This window comes from Ammospiza caudacuta, chromosome 4, assembly GCF_027887145.1.
Source record: "Ammospiza caudacuta isolate bAmmCau1 chromosome 4, bAmmCau1.pri, whole genome shotgun sequence".
NCBI lineage: Eukaryota > Metazoa > Chordata > Aves > Passeriformes > Passerellidae > Ammospiza > Ammospiza caudacuta.
In genome coordinates, this window is record NC_080596.1 from 51,871,905 (window position 1) to 51,889,688 (window position 17,784).

Below are 17,784 nucleotides of genomic sequence, written 5' to 3' on the forward strand. Positions count from 1 at the left end.
ATGAAGTAGAGTCAAAATCAGTAGTAATTGTGCTTTTGCCTTAAAGAAACACTCCTGTTAAATGCTTTCTGCAGCTGTCTGTATTACACTGCTAAATAGTGGGAATACATTACAGGCTATGGTTATCTCATGAGCAAGATTTCATGTAAACTTTATGTATTGACTGTTGTTTGCAAGTGAGTTTTAAGAGCTGTGTATTTTTTTTTCATTATCTTATGCTAACTAGCTCAAATAGCCCTGTTTACACATTTTTAGAAACAATGTGACATAGTGCCTAAAACTATCCAGTTTCATGGTGGTTTTGATTAATTGGTCCAGTGATGATTTTATTTTCATAATGCATTTTTATACCTAACACAGACATATCTATATACATCGTTTATACATACATGCTTAGGTAAATATATGTGTGTATATAATTTATATATCTCTGTGAAAGTATGTGTCATGCTGTCGGAATTTTAAATACTGGCTAGCTTCACATTAAATTAAGTCATTAAAAACCTTAAGGACTCCTATAACTCTGTTTATGTATCTGTTTAGGATTTCCCCTAAACATCTTGTGCCTACTTCCTCATCTGATACAACATTTTGATAACCCAACTCAGTTTTGTAAAGAAACAGCTGACAGGATAGCAAAGGTATGTAACATGATGCTTGGAGAAGTATCCAGGAGGATATATATACCAGCACTGTTTCTCTATTTTTTGGGGTCCCTTTTGTAATACTTCGATGTGATTCTAATAGTAATATACACATAACTATAACAGGCCATATTTTAAAGATGTGATCCAGTCAAATTTATATACCTGGACCTTGTATCAACCCCTGAGTTTGTTTCTATAGTTTATTGTGTAAAATTTAGATTTCAAGAACAAATTTTCTTACCAATGATATCAATTACTTTTTCTTACTTGTCTGATTTTTCTACTTGTAATTTTGAATGTCAACCTAATCATATTTTAAGCATGCTTCCTAATTTTCTTACAAGAAGAAAGTGCTTCTTACTGATAGAGAAGAAAAGGTTGTATGTTCTTTCTTTTACTTGTACACAGTAAAATGCACCTTGAAATATTTCTGAACTGTAGTGGCTATAAAAGAGGTACGTGGTGCACAGCAGCTGTTAGCCAGGATGGTGTTGCACTGGCCTGGCAGAGTCTTTCTTTTAAGGAAGAATGTGGAAAGGGGAATAGCAGAGAGCTGTGTGGCACAGGAGCTGCAGGCATACACCTCTGGCTGCTCAGGCTGTGACTTGTGAGCCACTAAACCACTAATGCTGTACACAGGCTGACTCAGAGTATGTGCCTGATGCAAGTGCAGAAATCACTGCTGCCCTTAAATACTTGTATTACCTGAGTGAGGGATATTGGTTGATCATGCCAAGTGCATAAATAAATAAACTTGGAACATGGATGCCACAGGACCAAAATTCAACAGAAACTGTAGGTCAGGCTTGTGTGATTGGTTTGATTTCACTTACTAGAAAATAACTGAAGTGAAATCTTAGTAATTAAATTTTAGAGTGAAATTTAGAGGGAGAAGTGCATAATGACTCAGGAATGCTTGGATTTAAAAAAATTACTTCTGATATAATTAAATATGGTTTTGCTTTTCAGGTTTGTGCAGAGGAGAAGTCACCAACTCTTGCAAATCTGGCTCATATGATGAGTTTATACAGTACACACAGTTATTCCAGAGACTGTTCTAACTGGATTAATGTAGTGTGTAGATACTTGCATGACTCTTTCTCAGATGCCACATTTAACCTCATAACTTATCTTGCAGAGGTAAGGTTTTACTGGAAGTATCTCATGTTGACAGTTCATTGCCAATTACTATTTTCTCATGATTCTGAATATCGGGGGAAATACAGCATATCTTCTCTAACAGGAAAATATTACTAAAATGTTCTAGGATGTAGAAAAGGTGCCATTTTGGAATGCAGTAATTTATAAGTACCTTGAAATTAGAATCCCTCTAATCACAGATCTCCTTTTATTGGAATGGTGTTTGGTATTAGATATTTAAATTCTATACTACATGAATATACACTGTCCTGGCTTTAGCAAAATAAGCTTAATTTAAAATTTTAAGAGACCTTCTTTAGTCAGGTACACACGTCTTTATCACAACTTTAAAAATTAATTGCAAAGTTCATTTGTAAGTAGTGCATAATGTAGAAAAAGATAATTTAAATTATAAACATCAGTATATTATTCTGCTGGCCATTCATGCAGGAAAGCTGTTAAGTACTTTGTATGAAAAGCTTATAGAGCTTGTCCTTGAAGTGTATCACTTCAAACTGATGGAGGCATTTAAAAAAATTTGTTCATTCTTACAAATGACTTTATTTTTTTTTTTTTTGTAAAACTGCATTTACTGACCTTCCTTAAGGTGTTGCTGTAATTGTTTTTCATACAGTTTTAAGACTTTGAATTACTATGAACTTTTATTTAGTGAAAAGTGTTTTACTATTAGGTACTTTCAATCTGTGCTAAAAATATGTCAAAATTCAGGGAAAAAATTAATTAGGACAAAAACAATTGTGCTGTTGTATTACTGGTTTTTAGTGCTAAAGCAAAAAGTTTGAAAAACAAGAAGTGGTACATTTAAGTTTCTTGAAGGGAAAAATAAATGTGTGTAGAAGTTAGCTGTATTTTAATGTTTGCTTTCACTTTTTGCTACCCTAATTAAATTTTGTATTTTAAAAACCTTCTTTTAGCTGTTAGAGAAAGGCTTGTCCAGTATGCAACAGTCCTTGCTGCAGATCATTTACAGTCTTCTGAGTCATATTGACCTATCCACAGCTCCAGTGAAGCAGTTTAATTTGGAAATCATAAAAGTTATTGGTAAATATGTTCAGGTAGGTACTCTGAAGAACTGTAAAAGCCTGTCTGCTCTTTATCAAAATGGTATCAAAATTACACTTGAATTTTGGGGGTCATTTATTTCAGATATAAGTAAGATGCTTGTGGTCAGATTCCATAGGGGTTTTTTTCCTATGTACTTAATCCACCAAATTTTGTATTTGTCCAGTGTGGTTTGGATCTGGTGGCACATGTTATCTGGGTGAATGTGCATCTATGTACAGATGTAAGCAACTTGTCATATGTAGTTAGAGATGATGATCCTTCAGCTATTTAAACACAAGGAAATGTTTACTGCTAAGCTGGACAAATGTTTTATTTATGTGTATATGTTTTAAAAAGAAAATTTCACGGTTAAATGAATATTTAAATCACTCTCAGTAATGTATCTGTGAGGAACTTTAAGGTGCACCTTAACAAAATTGAGTACATTTTTTATTAAAGAAAGTCCCCAAAAGATGAACCACAGTGTTTTGCCCAAGGTAATTTAAGCCTTTGTACTCGAAACACAAATTTACTGAAAATCTATTACACAGAAGAAAGTCTAGCATCTTACTGAAAGATTTTATAAAAATGCCTGGAGCATAAAACCATTTCAGTGCACAACATTCTCTTCTTTTTTCTCTGAATTCCATTATTGGTGAATGTATTTCAGTCAAATGGTTTCATCATAATTACCAGGAAAGTCGTGTTCCCTGGACGTTTTGTTATTGATGGATGTGTACTTTAGATACTGTGCTCCTGTCAGAGTGCATTAGGCACAATGAAATGATTAGCATTAGCTGTAGTTTCTATGGCCTGGTGGCTTGTTGCTTCACCTCTAACCCCTCTCTGAGCAAGCTTGCTCTGAAGCAAGCCCACAGTACCATGGAATGTAATCTTAGATGTAAGCTATCAAAAGATGGTGCTAGCGAAAAAACATTCCAGGGGAGTCTTAATATATTTTTGATAAAATAAAATGTGTTACTGTAAATGACAAAAGGAAATATCATAAATTATCATGTCTTGTTTTAATTTTCTACTAAGCTTTGGGTCTTTTCAGTCCTCTGCAGTGACAATGGCTGTAAATAAATCTAAGTTGCTACAGGACAGTTCCAGTTTGAGACTCCTTTTTTTTATGCTTATGATACATAGAAATGGAGGAGATTAGTGAAGACTCTCATTATCTGCTAAGAAGCATAAAACATATACTACTTAGAGAACTGAAAGGGGTGTTTACTTATTTTAATTGCAATAAAATAATATTTAGACAAATATGGCCTCCTAATTAAAAAAAAAAAAAGCAGACATCATGCTAATTTCAAAAATTGGGATATTTAAGTTTCAGGCAGAATCCTTGCATTTCTGGGAGTGTAAATCTTAATCCTTGCACAAAGCTGCTTTTATTTTGTCTCTTCTGATTCTTCACAGTGTGTGTAATTGAAACCACTGAATTATTTACATTGTCTTAATAATTTTTTTAAGTCCCCTTAACTCTGCTTCTGCCTCTTATATTCTCACACTTTTTCCATAGCATTTTTTAAGCACTCCATTGGTTTGATACTAATAACTTTGTAAATGTTTTCACTTCTTAAATAAAATCTTTTGTATTTCCTCAGGTATTTCAAGAAATAGTTTTGCTTGTTTCAAATTGCATTTACTCTCTCCATAACTGTAAAATAATTGAAGATGGCCAGAAGTGGAATTGTTAATTTGAGTACTGTCAGTTACTGTAGTTAAGTGATAGTTCAATACTCTCAGTTTCTGTCTCCTGGGTCACAAAGGGCAGTTTCAGACAATGGTAAAAAACATGGTGTAACTACAGAGATGGAGGGACATGGACTGAGGTGTGGTTGTTGCTGGCCCAGTGAGCTGGAGCTAAGCCTGCTTGGCTGGACCTAACCATGCTCCATGGTATGGCCACTGCTTTCCTGGCTCTTCAGGGTCTGAGGTTTCCCACCTGTGCTAGCCCCTTCAGCCATGGGTAATACATCAGAGGCTTTGGGTTGGGGATTCTTAAAAAATGCTACTGTACATAAAAATTGCTGTCTTGGTTGAAGGGATTGTTGTGTGATTTGTGTATGTTCTCTTCAGAGTCCATATTGGAAGGAAGCCCTTAATATTTTAAAACTGGTGGTGTCTCGATCAGCAAGCCTTGTTGTGCCTAATGATATTCCAAAGTCTTATGGAGGTGACATAGGCTCTCCAGAAATCTCTTTCACAAAAATTTTTAATAATGTCTCCAAGGAGCTACCTGGGAAGACCTTAGATTTTCATTTTGATATATCAGAGGTAATTATTATATTTAGATGACAACGCACTTATGACTTGCTGTTACAAACTCATGTGTTATTTTTTGTTAGACTTCTGCATTTATATGTTTTTTAATAAGTACAGTTTTTAAGAATGGCAGAGATTGAAGTTTTATGTACTTGTAAATGAGAGTGATACTACAAGATAAATTTCAAATTCTTTTATGATGTTTGTTTGCCTTTTCCCCCTTTTGAATATTTGCAGATTGAATTACTGAAAGTCAGTAAGGTTATTCTCAAGGGTATCTCATCTGTGTCAGAGAGCAGACAATGCAGCTGGCTGCGCATTGCAGCTGAACACACCAGGCTTTCAACAAATGAAGGGATGTGCATTCAAGGGCTGGGAGGATTAAATCCCTGTACTGCAGTTTTGGCATGAATTTAGGGAAGGGGGAGGAAATTTAGAGGAGGGGATAGGATACAAAATGTAGGAAGTTCAGTGTAAGAGGGATACAGTTGGAGAAAAACCTCCTGTGGCTAAAAATATCACCCCTACCACCAATGATACTCCTTCTACATCTGAAAAGGGGAGTAGGGCCAAGTGACTGCAGTGTAATGTAGAGACATGAAAATTGTAGAAACTTTAGAAGTGATCAGGAGTAAGAGCCCTCGGTTGAAGCTAACCCTAGATAATGATAGGAGATATAGATGTCATAGGAACATTACATAAATTGGCAAGTACATTCACTACTGAAGTTTCAGGGCATGTGGATAATTGAAAGATAAGATAAATTCCCACAGAGTTCATTGGGTTAGCATTTGCTGTCAAAAGAGTTGAATTTGATCAGTTTTTTCAGAAGTGTGTGTGTGTTTGTGAAGTTTCTGGTCTGTGAAAATTTGTTCATGTCAGGGAATGATTCTACAGAGAAGCTTTGCATCTTTTAAACCTAAAACACATTTGATTTTAAAGTGTGTTTAAAAATATAATTGGATTGTCGCATAAAATGTGCATAATTCAAAGCCACACAAGTGGACAGAATGGCCCTTGCTCCATAGGGTACACGTATTCAGCTTTGTATTTCCCAGTGAACCAAGGCTCTGTGGATTTGACATGGGTTTTACAGAATGCTTACAAACAGACCAACCCTCCTACAATTCATATAATGCTGAATTCTTAAGTCAAATATGTGGTCTTTATTAATATAGATTTGAATTTTAATAAATTGTTTGTTGTCTTTGCTAGACTCCAATTATTGGGAATAAATATGGTGATCAACACAGTGCAGCTGGTAGAAATGGGAAGCCAAAAGTCATTGCTGTGACCCGGAGCACTTCTTCAACTTCATCAGGCTCCAATTCAAATGCACTGGTTCCTGTCAGCTGGAAGAGACCACAGCCATCTCAGGTATATTGTGCCTCAAACACTTCATGCATATATTAGAGGCAGTGTGTTTGTGAATGTATTAAAAAAATACATTGAAGTGTTATTTGAAGTCTGCATTGTGTCATAGCAAAACAGTAAATTAATACAGCATAAACTAAAAGCTGATACTGGTGAAAAGTAAAAAAAAATTAAGATTGTTTTTAGAAGATGTCAATATGCAATATGACTAGTTGAATATGCAAAATTTTCTGTTTTTACCTGGACCTCGAGGAGCTGCTGTGCTATGTGATTTTCTTTGGTATATTTTTCAGAGAAGGACTAGGGAGAAATTAATGAATGTGCTTTCTCTGTGCGGTCCAGATTCTGGTCTTCCCAAGAATCCTTCGGTAAGTGGTGGTGGTGGTTTGTTTTGGTTTTTGAACTCAACTAGCAGGATACTATTGCATTTTTAGTTGTTGGTGAAGTTATGAACAGTGGATTTGGACAAGCTAGTTTTGGTTCAGCAGTTCACAAATCCAATGGAAAGATTAAAAGGAAGAATCAAAAGTAATGGATTACTATTAGTCCTCAAGGACTCCAGTGGGCATGGTTGTCTTGGCTAGAAAAGAGAATTGAACTAGATCTCCCCTGTTCTGACTACCTCTCTACCTAGTCCATTACAGATGCTCTTGAGCAAAGGAGTAGCAGTAGCTGAGGACTGCAAGGGTGTTGATGCTGTATTGAAAATATCATAGAATCCATTGAAAATAACCAATGGGTCATATACCTTGAAACATGGTTATTTATAGGAACAATAGTCTTAACTGTTGATTAAAAATAGGTTGATGGTTTTACTTCTTTATAAAGAACCCCACTGGCATACTATGCTTGATGGTGGTGATGACATTGACAACTTTTAAAACAAAGTGGATAGCCTACCTTGGTTATCATCTGGAACATAGTTTTTTTATTGTGGCGTAACAGTTCTTACCTGAGAAAAATATTGGTGGGAGAAGGATCTTGAATCTAGTGGAAGAAGCTAAAATAAATAAAAATAGATGCCTGAAAGCTGGAACTGGACATATTAAAAAACAGTGTATGGAAATAAACAGAATATTGTCATTTGTGAAGGCCACAGTAGTAGCTCAGTATTGGATCCCTTTTAAAGGTGTACAGTCCTTCCACAGAAGTTTGTAGGTGTGGTCTGTGTCATGTGGCTGATTATTATGATGGATTCTTTTGTTCTTAAATTTGACTGATATTGTGGTTATGAAAATGAAGTTTGGGTGATATGTTTTTCTCTCTATTTATATATTTGTAACATTAAGGAGAGAACGGTACCACTAATTTCAAGATGTAGTTTAAAATCCAACTAGTCTTGAAGCAAAGTGTTACCAGTACAGGGGTAGACACGCTGCCTGCCACTAATTCCACTAAACGGCAGGAAGCAGGATAGCTGACTTTTGGAGTTACAGAAATCGGAAGTTCTTACTTCTGTTTTTACCTATATCTGCAGGTTGTGTTTTCTTCTAATGAAGACTTGGAAGTTGGAGATCAACAAACTAGTCTAATTTCAGCAACAGAAGAAGTGATTCAAGAGGAGGAAGTGGCTGTAGAAGACAATACCAGTGAACAGCAATTTGGAGTTTTTAAAGACTTTGACTTTTTAGATGTTGAATTGGAAGATGCGGAGGTGAGACCTTGGGGTTTCTTCTGTGTATTTCCATTTGAGAGCATTTTAAAAATAAGGTTGTGTTGGTGCACTTCCAAGGAATTGGCAGCCCTACTAGCTAATCCAATTCAGAAAAATTTATGACATGGTGGAGTTTAGATAGAGAAACCTGGGCCAAAAACTTTGCAGGGTTAAGTTGTTGCAAATTGTTGGCTGGTTTTGGAGGAAAGAGTTGAGGTTTTTTTGGAGGGATTTAAGTGACTTTACCTGAAAGTGAAGTCATATGACAGTGTAAGCCAATGTCAGCATGAGCACCTGGGTACCACGCAGGAGAAAACTTAATTATGGAACAGTGTGTTAAGAAAATGGCATAATTATTGTTTCTGATATGTTTCTGGATTTTGAGACCTTGATGAAAGGCTTTCAAAGTAACAAACTGTATGATACACTATCTCATTATATATGATTGACTTGCTCTCTATAATTGCTTGCTTTGACTTTTACATTATATCTGGTATATTGAAGTTCTTGTATTTCCTCTACTTCTCCTGTCAAAAAGAGAGAGGGAAGGTAAAACAAAATTAAGCATTTAGAAATAGTGAAGATTCTGTTAACAACTCTTACTTGTTTCAGATCAATAAAATGCTTCAGACCAGAATTTGCTGAAGCTTAAAAGTATGACTATAAAAGGACTGGGAAGGAAAAAGTAGAATGTTCTGTAGTTTCTTGCAGTGGTTTTGTTACAGTCTATGCAAACTATTGAAATAGCAATGGATATCCTTGCTGGTCATGAGTCCACAAGTTACTAAGAATATCTACCTATTATCTAGACCTCTTTACAGGGTTTCCCCCTAATTCTTTAGTTTTATCTTGCTTTCCTCTTGCTTCCTGTGTATTGCTTAACTTGAGCCAGAATTTGCACCTTCTAGGAAAAGTACAGGCTCATTATGGTCTATTGCATAGATGTAACCACACACTATTCAGACACCATTTCCTGTATTGAATACAAGTTCAGAATTGAGTCTCAGTAGTATTTAAACTTTATTTTAACACTAGACAGGACTTGACAGATAGGATAGCAGAAGCTGAATACTTTACCAAATGAAGTTAACCTTTAACTTCACTTTCTGTGCTATTTTAATGGCAGGTCATAATTAAGAAAAGACAGTTTCTTCTTCATTACTTGCCTGAATGCAGCATGTAGTGCTGTAGTAAATAAAAAAAAAAACCCAAAAAACACTAATATGATAGCACAGATTTAGGGTGTTATTATATAAATCATGCACTTGGTATAAGAGCTGTGGCTTATTTTTTCACCAAAAATATAGCATGTTCTTTATTGCTATTAATTAAATGCCAGCAGTATGAACTGGGGCTTTTACATTAACATCTGAGTAATATCCAGATTAAACCTAAATGCTTCAGCCCACAGTAGTAGTACATTGTTGTACTTGAAATTATTTTGCTTTGCAATAACTTTTCATCCTCTTTTGAGGAAAAGAAATCACCAAGAGAGAAAGGGATTGCAAAATGTTTAGTTTGCATGTTTAATGAGTCATGGTGATTTCTTAAGTCACCACACAAGATACTCTTAAGGCAGTTTTGGAGCCGTGTTTGGGGCTAGATGTGGTGTTACAGTAACTGTAGACGGGTGAAGTGAACTTCACCAGGTTTTCCATATCACTTAGCTGAATTGTTAAAGGTTGATGAAGTGCTTGAGAAAATCAAAGCTCATTATTATACTTGTGAATTAAAATAACAGTGTTTTTAAGATATGGATGCCACTTAGTATGATGGATATTTGAAACTCAAATATCTCAGCTTGAAAATGCACAAGCATGGATCCAGGGTATTGGTATTCAGGGTGCACTTCATAAAACTGACACTAAGTAGCTGGTAAAACAGTTAGGGACAACATCATCTTTTCTACACCCTGTATATAATTATTGTTAATAGTGTTTTGTCACTTGGATGTGGTCAGTATAGATTCATGTGTGTTAGTTAAAGAACTTCATCAATGTTTGTTGGAACAGTTGCTTTACATGTTATGCTAGAGAAAATGTATCATAAGCATGCTGATTTTAGTGTTTTGTCGTCAGTTTGTTGTTTTTTTTTTAATCTCATTAGAAAGAGACATTATTTTAAATACTAGCTTTTTGATTAAGCTTTTTTCCAGAGCTTGAATCAGTCTTTTACTGTTGGCAAATCCTATGTAATAAAACATTTTTCCCTGGCTCTAGAGTATCTTTAAGTGTTTGTCCTCGTTCTTTCTAATTATATGTGTTTTCCTTTTTGCTAACCAGGAGCTGCAGGTAAGTTGCAGCCTGGTGCCCTGGCTTGTTCATCTGTTGTCTGTGATGTGTTTGTACTTACTAGTCAGATTATAAAATCAATACTGATGTAGTTTTAGATTACATATTGAGTTACTTTCCAAGAAGATATTCAAAATATTTCTACTTCCTTTACCATATATTTTATTTACAAGCATTTACCAAGGTACTTAAAATTTTAATAAAACTAAAGGGCTGATTGAAACTCTGTTCATGATGCTCTGAATGAAACTCTGTTCATTCAGTACTCATATTTTCTCTGTCTCATTTGTGTATTAAGTTAAAATTATGTTGAAACTTGTACATACCAGATGTGTGCACGCTTTTCTATTCCAGGGTGAAAGCATGGACAACTTCAACTGGGGCGTTCGCAGGCGCTCTCTTGACAGCATTGACAAAGGAGACACACCGTCCCTTCAGGAGTGCCAGTACTCTGGTAGCACACCCAGCTTGAACTTGACCAACCAGGAGGATACTGATGAGTCTTCAGAAGAAGAAGCAGCACTGACTGCAAGTCAGATACTGTCTCGTTCACAGATGGTAGGTTATTTTTCTGTGGAAGAAATCCGAGAACTTAAGCTTTCCCTAGCACATGTCATAGATAAGTGTGGCTCACAATTCAGCCTAAGTGACATAGTAAAGGAACGAAGTTAATGTGGCTAAGCTTCTTTTTCACAACAGCATCAATGAAGGAAAAAAGTTACTTTATGACATTGATGGTACATAATGTATAATTTTAGAATGCTCTTAATTGTTTAGTGTCTTTACACTTACATTTTTTTAAATATAAGCGCAAAATTGCATCTATTTTTTATAAAGTGTGTGTCTTTGTGGATTTCTACACCAAAAAACCACTCCAAATGCTAAATAAGATTAAGAGCATTAAGTGGTCATATGGAGGTCTAAGCACAGAAATTGCTAAATTAATTATGGATTTTGAAACCTGTGTACATATAACTTAGGAAAATCAAGAATGGTGGCCACTCAAAAGTCTCTCTGCATTACATAAACGAAATTAAGAAAAAGTTGACTTGATGGGGAGCAGCTTGATGTGCATGTTGCTTTTCGGACTTTAGGCAAAGTTTGTATTAATGTTGCTCCCAACAAAATGCTCTGCTTTTCGAGCGTTTCAGTCTAGCAAAAAGAACTTCTAAAACAAGAAAGAAAATAATTTTCCTTAACGGAAAAACTTCTTTTCGAAGTGAAATGTTGCAGAAATGCATGTGATGCTTTGTAATAGTTCTAGTGTAAAGCTGTGAAATCCATCACATGTGAATATATTCAGATAGCTAATAATACTGAAACAACCTATTTCAGAACTAATGTATTCTTTACCTGAAATTTGTGTTTCCTTTGAAGAATTTTGTTTCTTTCTTTTCTGTCTTAGTTAATCAGTGATTCTGCCATGGATGAAACAGTGTCAGATCATGCTGGTTTATCACTTCAGTCTCAAGATTCCACTAGCAGTGTGGGAACAGAAGAGGTGCTTCAAATCAGAACTGAGACCCCAAGTTTGGAGGCTTCTTCTCTAGATAACTCTAGCAACCAGCTGCCTGAGGTGGGGAGAAATGTGGGCTGGTGCATGGCTGATTTGAGCTCCTTCTAGTTTTAGTAGCAACTTTGGCTTTCTTTTCAACTGAATTTTCGTCTGTTACACTGATTAGTTGATTTGCTTTTAATATTTCTAACCTGTTGGCATGTTCTTACAAAATGTTCCCTCAGCATGGAGATTTCCTGGATGGACTGAGGGAACTCACCACAGGTTAAAAATATTCTTGAAGGGCTGATCATGATCATTTCATGGTGCAGAATGAAACAGGCTAATATTCAAAATGCTTTTACTTGATATGGTTGAAATTCTTCTTGAGCAACATTTTCTTTCCAATACTTTTTTATTTTTCTTCCCCTGTCCCCCCCCTTTTTTGTTTTGCTTTCTTTGGGTTGTGATTGGTGCTATATGGGAATAAAACCTCAGGCCAGCTGTGTTAGCAGTTGGTTCCATTAAATAATCCTTTAGTAAGGACTACAGATGCTAGTGGTATACTTTTTTGGAAAGGCCCATGTGGACTGAGACAGATTTCAAGCTAATGGCCGCCTGCAAATCTGTGAGTACTTCAGTTTATTGTGTTTTCAAATGTTTGAATAATTTAAAATTTAAAAAGACGCCCATAATTTAAAACAAACTCTCATCTGCTACAATTTTTCTCTAAATGGCTTGGTTTAGGTGGACTTCTTATCTCTTCATTTAAAATTATTTATGCTACTAGCAATCTTATTTTTATTTGCATAGTGTTAGCCAATCCTATCTTTAACTATGCATGAAATTTTATTGAGTATTCCAGAAAATTAAGCCATTCCTATGTTTACTTGTCTAACCAGTGATTGCACTGTTGACACTTAAGAATGAGTCTTCAGCCAGCCTGGTTCAAACAATTTACTGACTAGTTCAAGTTTCTATTGGCTCTAGTTTATCTGTTTGCTACTAGAAAAATTGCTCTTACTAAGAGGCAGACCACAGATGTAGCTAATATTTAATGAAGAAAACCGTAACAAAAGAGTCTAATAAAGGGAGCATGACTGATTTCCTGTAATAAAACCCTCACCTTTTACAGGTGTAACATTGTGATGCTCATAAAATGCTTTCCCCCACATCTTTTCCTATTTTCCCATTATGATTATCTATGTGCTTTTTAAAAAAAGTGTTTCATTACACTGCTGTTGATAAATTGTCTCAGCTGTTGCAGAGCACCTGTGCTTAGATTGTCAAACAAATTGTTATCACTTCTTGTGCTCCTCTACAACATCCATTTCTCATACAAAAGAATTTTGTTTGAGGAAGAACACCTCATCTGGGTGAACTTTTTGCACACAGAATAGATAATTTATGTTAAGATTTCAGAAGCAAGAAGCAATATATAAGCTGGAATTTTATAGAATTAAATTCATCATAAAAAACTTTTGTCTTCTCCCTTGGTGTGGGCCGTGGTACATCCTCAGCTGTAACTAATTTTTACATTTTCATAGTTATTTCTGAGACTGCCCTTAGAATTCATTGGTCTTCTGCAGCTCCCTTTATAAAATCACTATACTGCTATAATTCAGGTGAAAATATTCACACAAAAAAGCACCATTGTAATTTTAAAATACGGAAAACATTTAAACTGGGCTGTAAAATAATCCTGTGACTAGGCAGCATTCAGAACGAATTGCTGTATATAAAAAAATTACTGCAGGTGCATACAAATGCATTCACTAGATATGATGTGTTCCAGGTTTATTTTGTGCTTGTTAGAATATGAGATTTGGACAACTATACAGGTTTCTTCAAGCAAAATTCAAACACTCACAGTTATTGCTCTACAAGACTTAGATATCTGGTTGGATTTTGTTGCCCAAAAAGTGAGCTGGCCTTATGCCTCTTACCAGAATGAGCTCGAAAATATGTACATGATTGACTCATCTTGAAATATTTATGATGCCAGTAAAATGGATTTTATTCTGAATATTTATACTGTACAACTTGTAGCATAGAGCAGTTGTTTTTTCCTGTGCTCCTGTACTTTATTATAAAGCTCTCTCAGCACAAGCATTTCATTGTATGCCAACTGCCAGTTATCAAAATGTTTTTAATATAAATAAGTATATATCAAAGTTATCTAAGACAATATGGGTAAAATTGAAGCCATTATTCATAAACAGGAGTGTGCTGGTTAGATGAATTGAGTTCCTTGTTTCCCTATGTCTCATAGGGATGCTGTATTTAAATTAATTGTTCACTTAAATGCATTTGGCTGATTCCCAGAAAATGCAAAAAACGTGTTTCACATTCCAGTTAAGAATTTACTGTCCATCTGAGAAGAATAATTTTGTTCACAAATATGTTTTACAGGCTAATGCATATGAAAGTTTCTGACTGAAATGATTCTCTGTTTTACTCACTTGCACTGTAGATTTGTGAGGGAGTAGTTTAGTAGAAGTAATTTTCCCAAGGTTCTGTGGCATTGGTAACCATATAACTATATAAATATTGGTAACCATATAACTATATAAATCAGCTGTTTAAGATACTTAAGGAATATTCGTACTGGGAGTAATGTCCAATGACACACTGAAAATGAAATGAGGAGTCATGGCACTATGAAGATTTAAACTTGGCAATAAATTTATTATTAATAAGTGTATTTTCAAAAAGTGCATCTCTCATGCATATATTTACCAGTCATGATCAGTGCAGTTCTGTATCCTGTGTTAGCACCTGTAACAGAAATGGACCATTGGTTCAACCCAAAGTATTTTGTTGAGGTTTTGTAAAAGTGTCCTGCATTCCCATGTGCCTCAGCTGCTTGGTAGGACAAAATTACTCTTCTGTGAAAAAAAATTCCAGATTTTACTTTAACAAAAGAGGCATAAGTGAAGTCACTAGCTGTGTCAAATGTCAGCAGTGTCACATTGAGGAGTACCATAGTCAAAGTGAGATTTGGTAAGGATCACTGTGAAAGAAAATTATGTTTAAAGCTGAATTTTCCTTTCTAATACGTATACAGTTATTTAATGTCTAAGAGGATCTGTCTCAACTGCTGAAAACCATGAAATGATGTGTATGCTTAGAGGCTGTCCAAAGGTTCCTTGACCAGTTTTGGATATGCCAGTAGAGAAAGACCAGCATACTAAGAATGAAAATATGTGGTAATTTGTGTCTTTAGGAAATAGCAAGTGTTATTTTTATTCCACAGAGAAATCCAATATAAAGGTTTCAAATTAATTAATCATAAATTAACTGAATCTTAATTCATCTGTTCAATATAGTGATTTAATGAATATAATAATGCTAATGGAGGAGGGGAGAAAGGGTTGTTTCAATATTACCTACATTAATTTAATTATCCTCTCTCTGTAATTGCCTGTTAATGAAAGCCTGCATTTAGAGATTCAGGGTAAAACCATTAAAAGATGCCCATATTAGTAGAAATGGCAAAATAATAAAAACAGTGGAATGTCCCTTTTCTCCTGTTTATCTATTACACTGTTGCTTATTAGTTATGCTTTAGAAATTTATTAAAATGGAGAGTGGAAAGGAGAAAAAGTGTTCTGATACTTTCTGCTCTAGACTCCAGAGGCAAGCATGAGGCAGTCATTTTGATACTTACCTAGAAAAGTAAAACATGAAAGTCTTGGGTTTGTTTGATCTCACTAAGTTTGAGGCTGTTTGCATATTTTTCTATCAGTATTCTCTAACAGACTTAATTAAATGTATATGAGAAATTGTATTTGCTCTACATAAGTCACATTCTAGGATATTAATGTTTATCAGAAGTTATAAACATTACAAATAGGCTGCCTGTCTTTGCCCCACTAAAACTGTGTGTACAAGCCAAAGACCTGAATAGTTAAAGTAAATATTTGTAAATAATCTTTTATAACTGTTAGTTTACCATAATAAAAACTGCTAAGAATACACAGGCCCTGACAGTAACACTAATGAAAGGATGTGTGATTCACAGGAAGGCAGTTCAGCAGTGAGGGATGAACAGATTAGCACTGCTAGTGAAGACACTGGCTCATACCTACTGCATGAGCAGCAAGAATGTCTGGTCTGTCACGAGTCTCTGGAGCTGGAAGAGACCCCAGAACTGGTAGAGGCAGCAGCTCCTGAAAGCTATTCTGAATCTGTCTGTGAAGAGGATGTCACTCTTGCTTTGAAAGAGCTAGATGAGAGATGTGAAGAAGAAGAAGCTGACTTCTCTGGTTTGTCTAGGTAAGATTAATACTGGTTATAAGTAAATTACAACAAATTACAAACAAATTACATGTTATCAGTGCATTATCAAACAGGCTTTTCTATGGTGTGGAGATTTCCATTAATCCCAAAATACAAAAATATAAAATGATGGTTTGCATATCTGAAATAATGGTTGATCAGTATTGCCTGTTATAGCACGTAAACTCGGTATTTTTTTCAGCAATTGTTTCTGGTACAAGGAAAACAGTTGCGCAGGAAAATGAGAATTCTCGAATAAAAGAAATTAGCACTTTTCTTCACCATCAGTAGGACAGAAATGTGAAAAATTAGCTGCAGACAGTTTAACAGGGAAAGGCTCTTGAACTGCTCTGACTTACAGCAGTACCCAAAGACATTAAAAAAACCAGGAGAAAAAGCTGGTTTTTTTTAATCAAAGCTTCTGTAGCAGTGTCCTGGTTTAGGACAAATTAGGGGAAATCTCCAAAAGGGAGCCCCCCAAAACAAAACAAACCTCCAACCACCCCTCCCCCAATACCGGGTTCGGGAAGGAATTTCTCGGAGGAGCAAAGTGGAAAACAAAACCTATTTATTCACAAGTAACAAAAGAACACTCCCCAACACAAGAAAAGAAAAGAAAACAAAAACAGACTGTGTTGAGAGGGCGCCGCGCTTCTTTGCAAGCTTCGGGTGTCCTGGAGCTCTCAGGTCAGATCCGGAGCCGGTCCAGTATCTTCAGGGGAGGGTAAGAAAGAGGGAACAAGAGAAAAGAAAAAAAAACAGCGCAAAAAGCAGAAAGCAAGCAAGCAAAGCGGCTAGCCAAGCCAAGCAGCAAAAGCAAAAAGCCAAAGAGGCCTGGTCAAACCCTCCCTCCTCTCTTCCCCGCCCCGCCGCGGCAAGACGGCCGGGGGGGGGGGGAGAGAAAAGGCACAGCTGCCAGACACAACACACGATATTGGGATAAAGGCTGTCAACCCACGACAAGCAGTCAGATCAGTTTGTCTTTGAATTTTCTCAAGGGTCATTTGATTATTAAGGTTCATAAATCTCCTGTATATTTCTAAGATATTTTAAAGTAAAATAACATCTTTTTTGATTTAATAAGGAGAGCAAAAATAACTACTGGGAGGAAAAGTTAAAGTTAGTCCTAGCTGGTTGAATCACAGTTAAAGTGAAACTCTTAAGTCCTCTGGAAGTAATGGTCTAAGAAGGAAGGAAAATGAATAAGAAACCCCAAACAAACAAATAAAACCCACAAACCAAAACAAACAAAATCCAAATTGATCATAGGTTTGTTCATATTTAAAATTGTTCAGAAGTTTAGATTGAATAATAGAGAAACTTGGTATATAGGAACACAGACTTGACATCTTCTTCCAGAGAGATCTCTTAAGGAGGCTTTTTCAGAAAAGAGGACAACAGGAGACACAAAAGAAGTTGGTTGAGAAGGTTTTACTGGGAGAGACAGAAACTTGTTTCTTGTGATCCCATACTTGACCTACTGCATGTGCCTTGTGAGAATTCAAGGCTGGTACCAGTTAACAGCAGTTCAGTTCCTCATTTGCAACTGAACAATCCCTTAAG

General features: G+C 35.7%; 1 protein-coding gene across 3 annotated transcripts in view; it reads left to right on the plus strand.

Annotated features, from left to right (window-relative positions):
- FRYL (FRY like transcription coactivator) overlaps positions 1 to 17,784 on the plus strand; it is a 162,660-nt gene that overhangs the window by 126,444 nt on the left and 18,432 nt on the right. For all 3 annotated transcript variants that reach the window (XM_058803962.1, XM_058803959.1, XM_058803960.1), the window contains 10 exons: positions 544 to 641; positions 1,617 to 1,787; positions 2,723 to 2,863; positions 4,941 to 5,138; positions 6,342 to 6,503; positions 6,794 to 6,868; positions 7,978 to 8,154; positions 10,800 to 11,003; positions 11,851 to 12,021; positions 15,965 to 16,218. In XM_058803962.1, the coding sequence (XP_058659945.1) occupies positions 544 to 641; positions 1,617 to 1,787; positions 2,723 to 2,863; positions 4,941 to 5,138; positions 6,342 to 6,503; positions 6,794 to 6,868; positions 7,978 to 8,154; positions 10,800 to 11,003; positions 11,851 to 12,021; positions 15,965 to 16,218 (1,651 nt within the window). The remainder of the gene's footprint in view (positions 1 to 543; positions 642 to 1,616; positions 1,788 to 2,722; positions 2,864 to 4,940; positions 5,139 to 6,341; positions 6,504 to 6,793; positions 6,869 to 7,977; positions 8,155 to 10,799; positions 11,004 to 11,850; positions 12,022 to 15,964; positions 16,219 to 17,784) is intronic.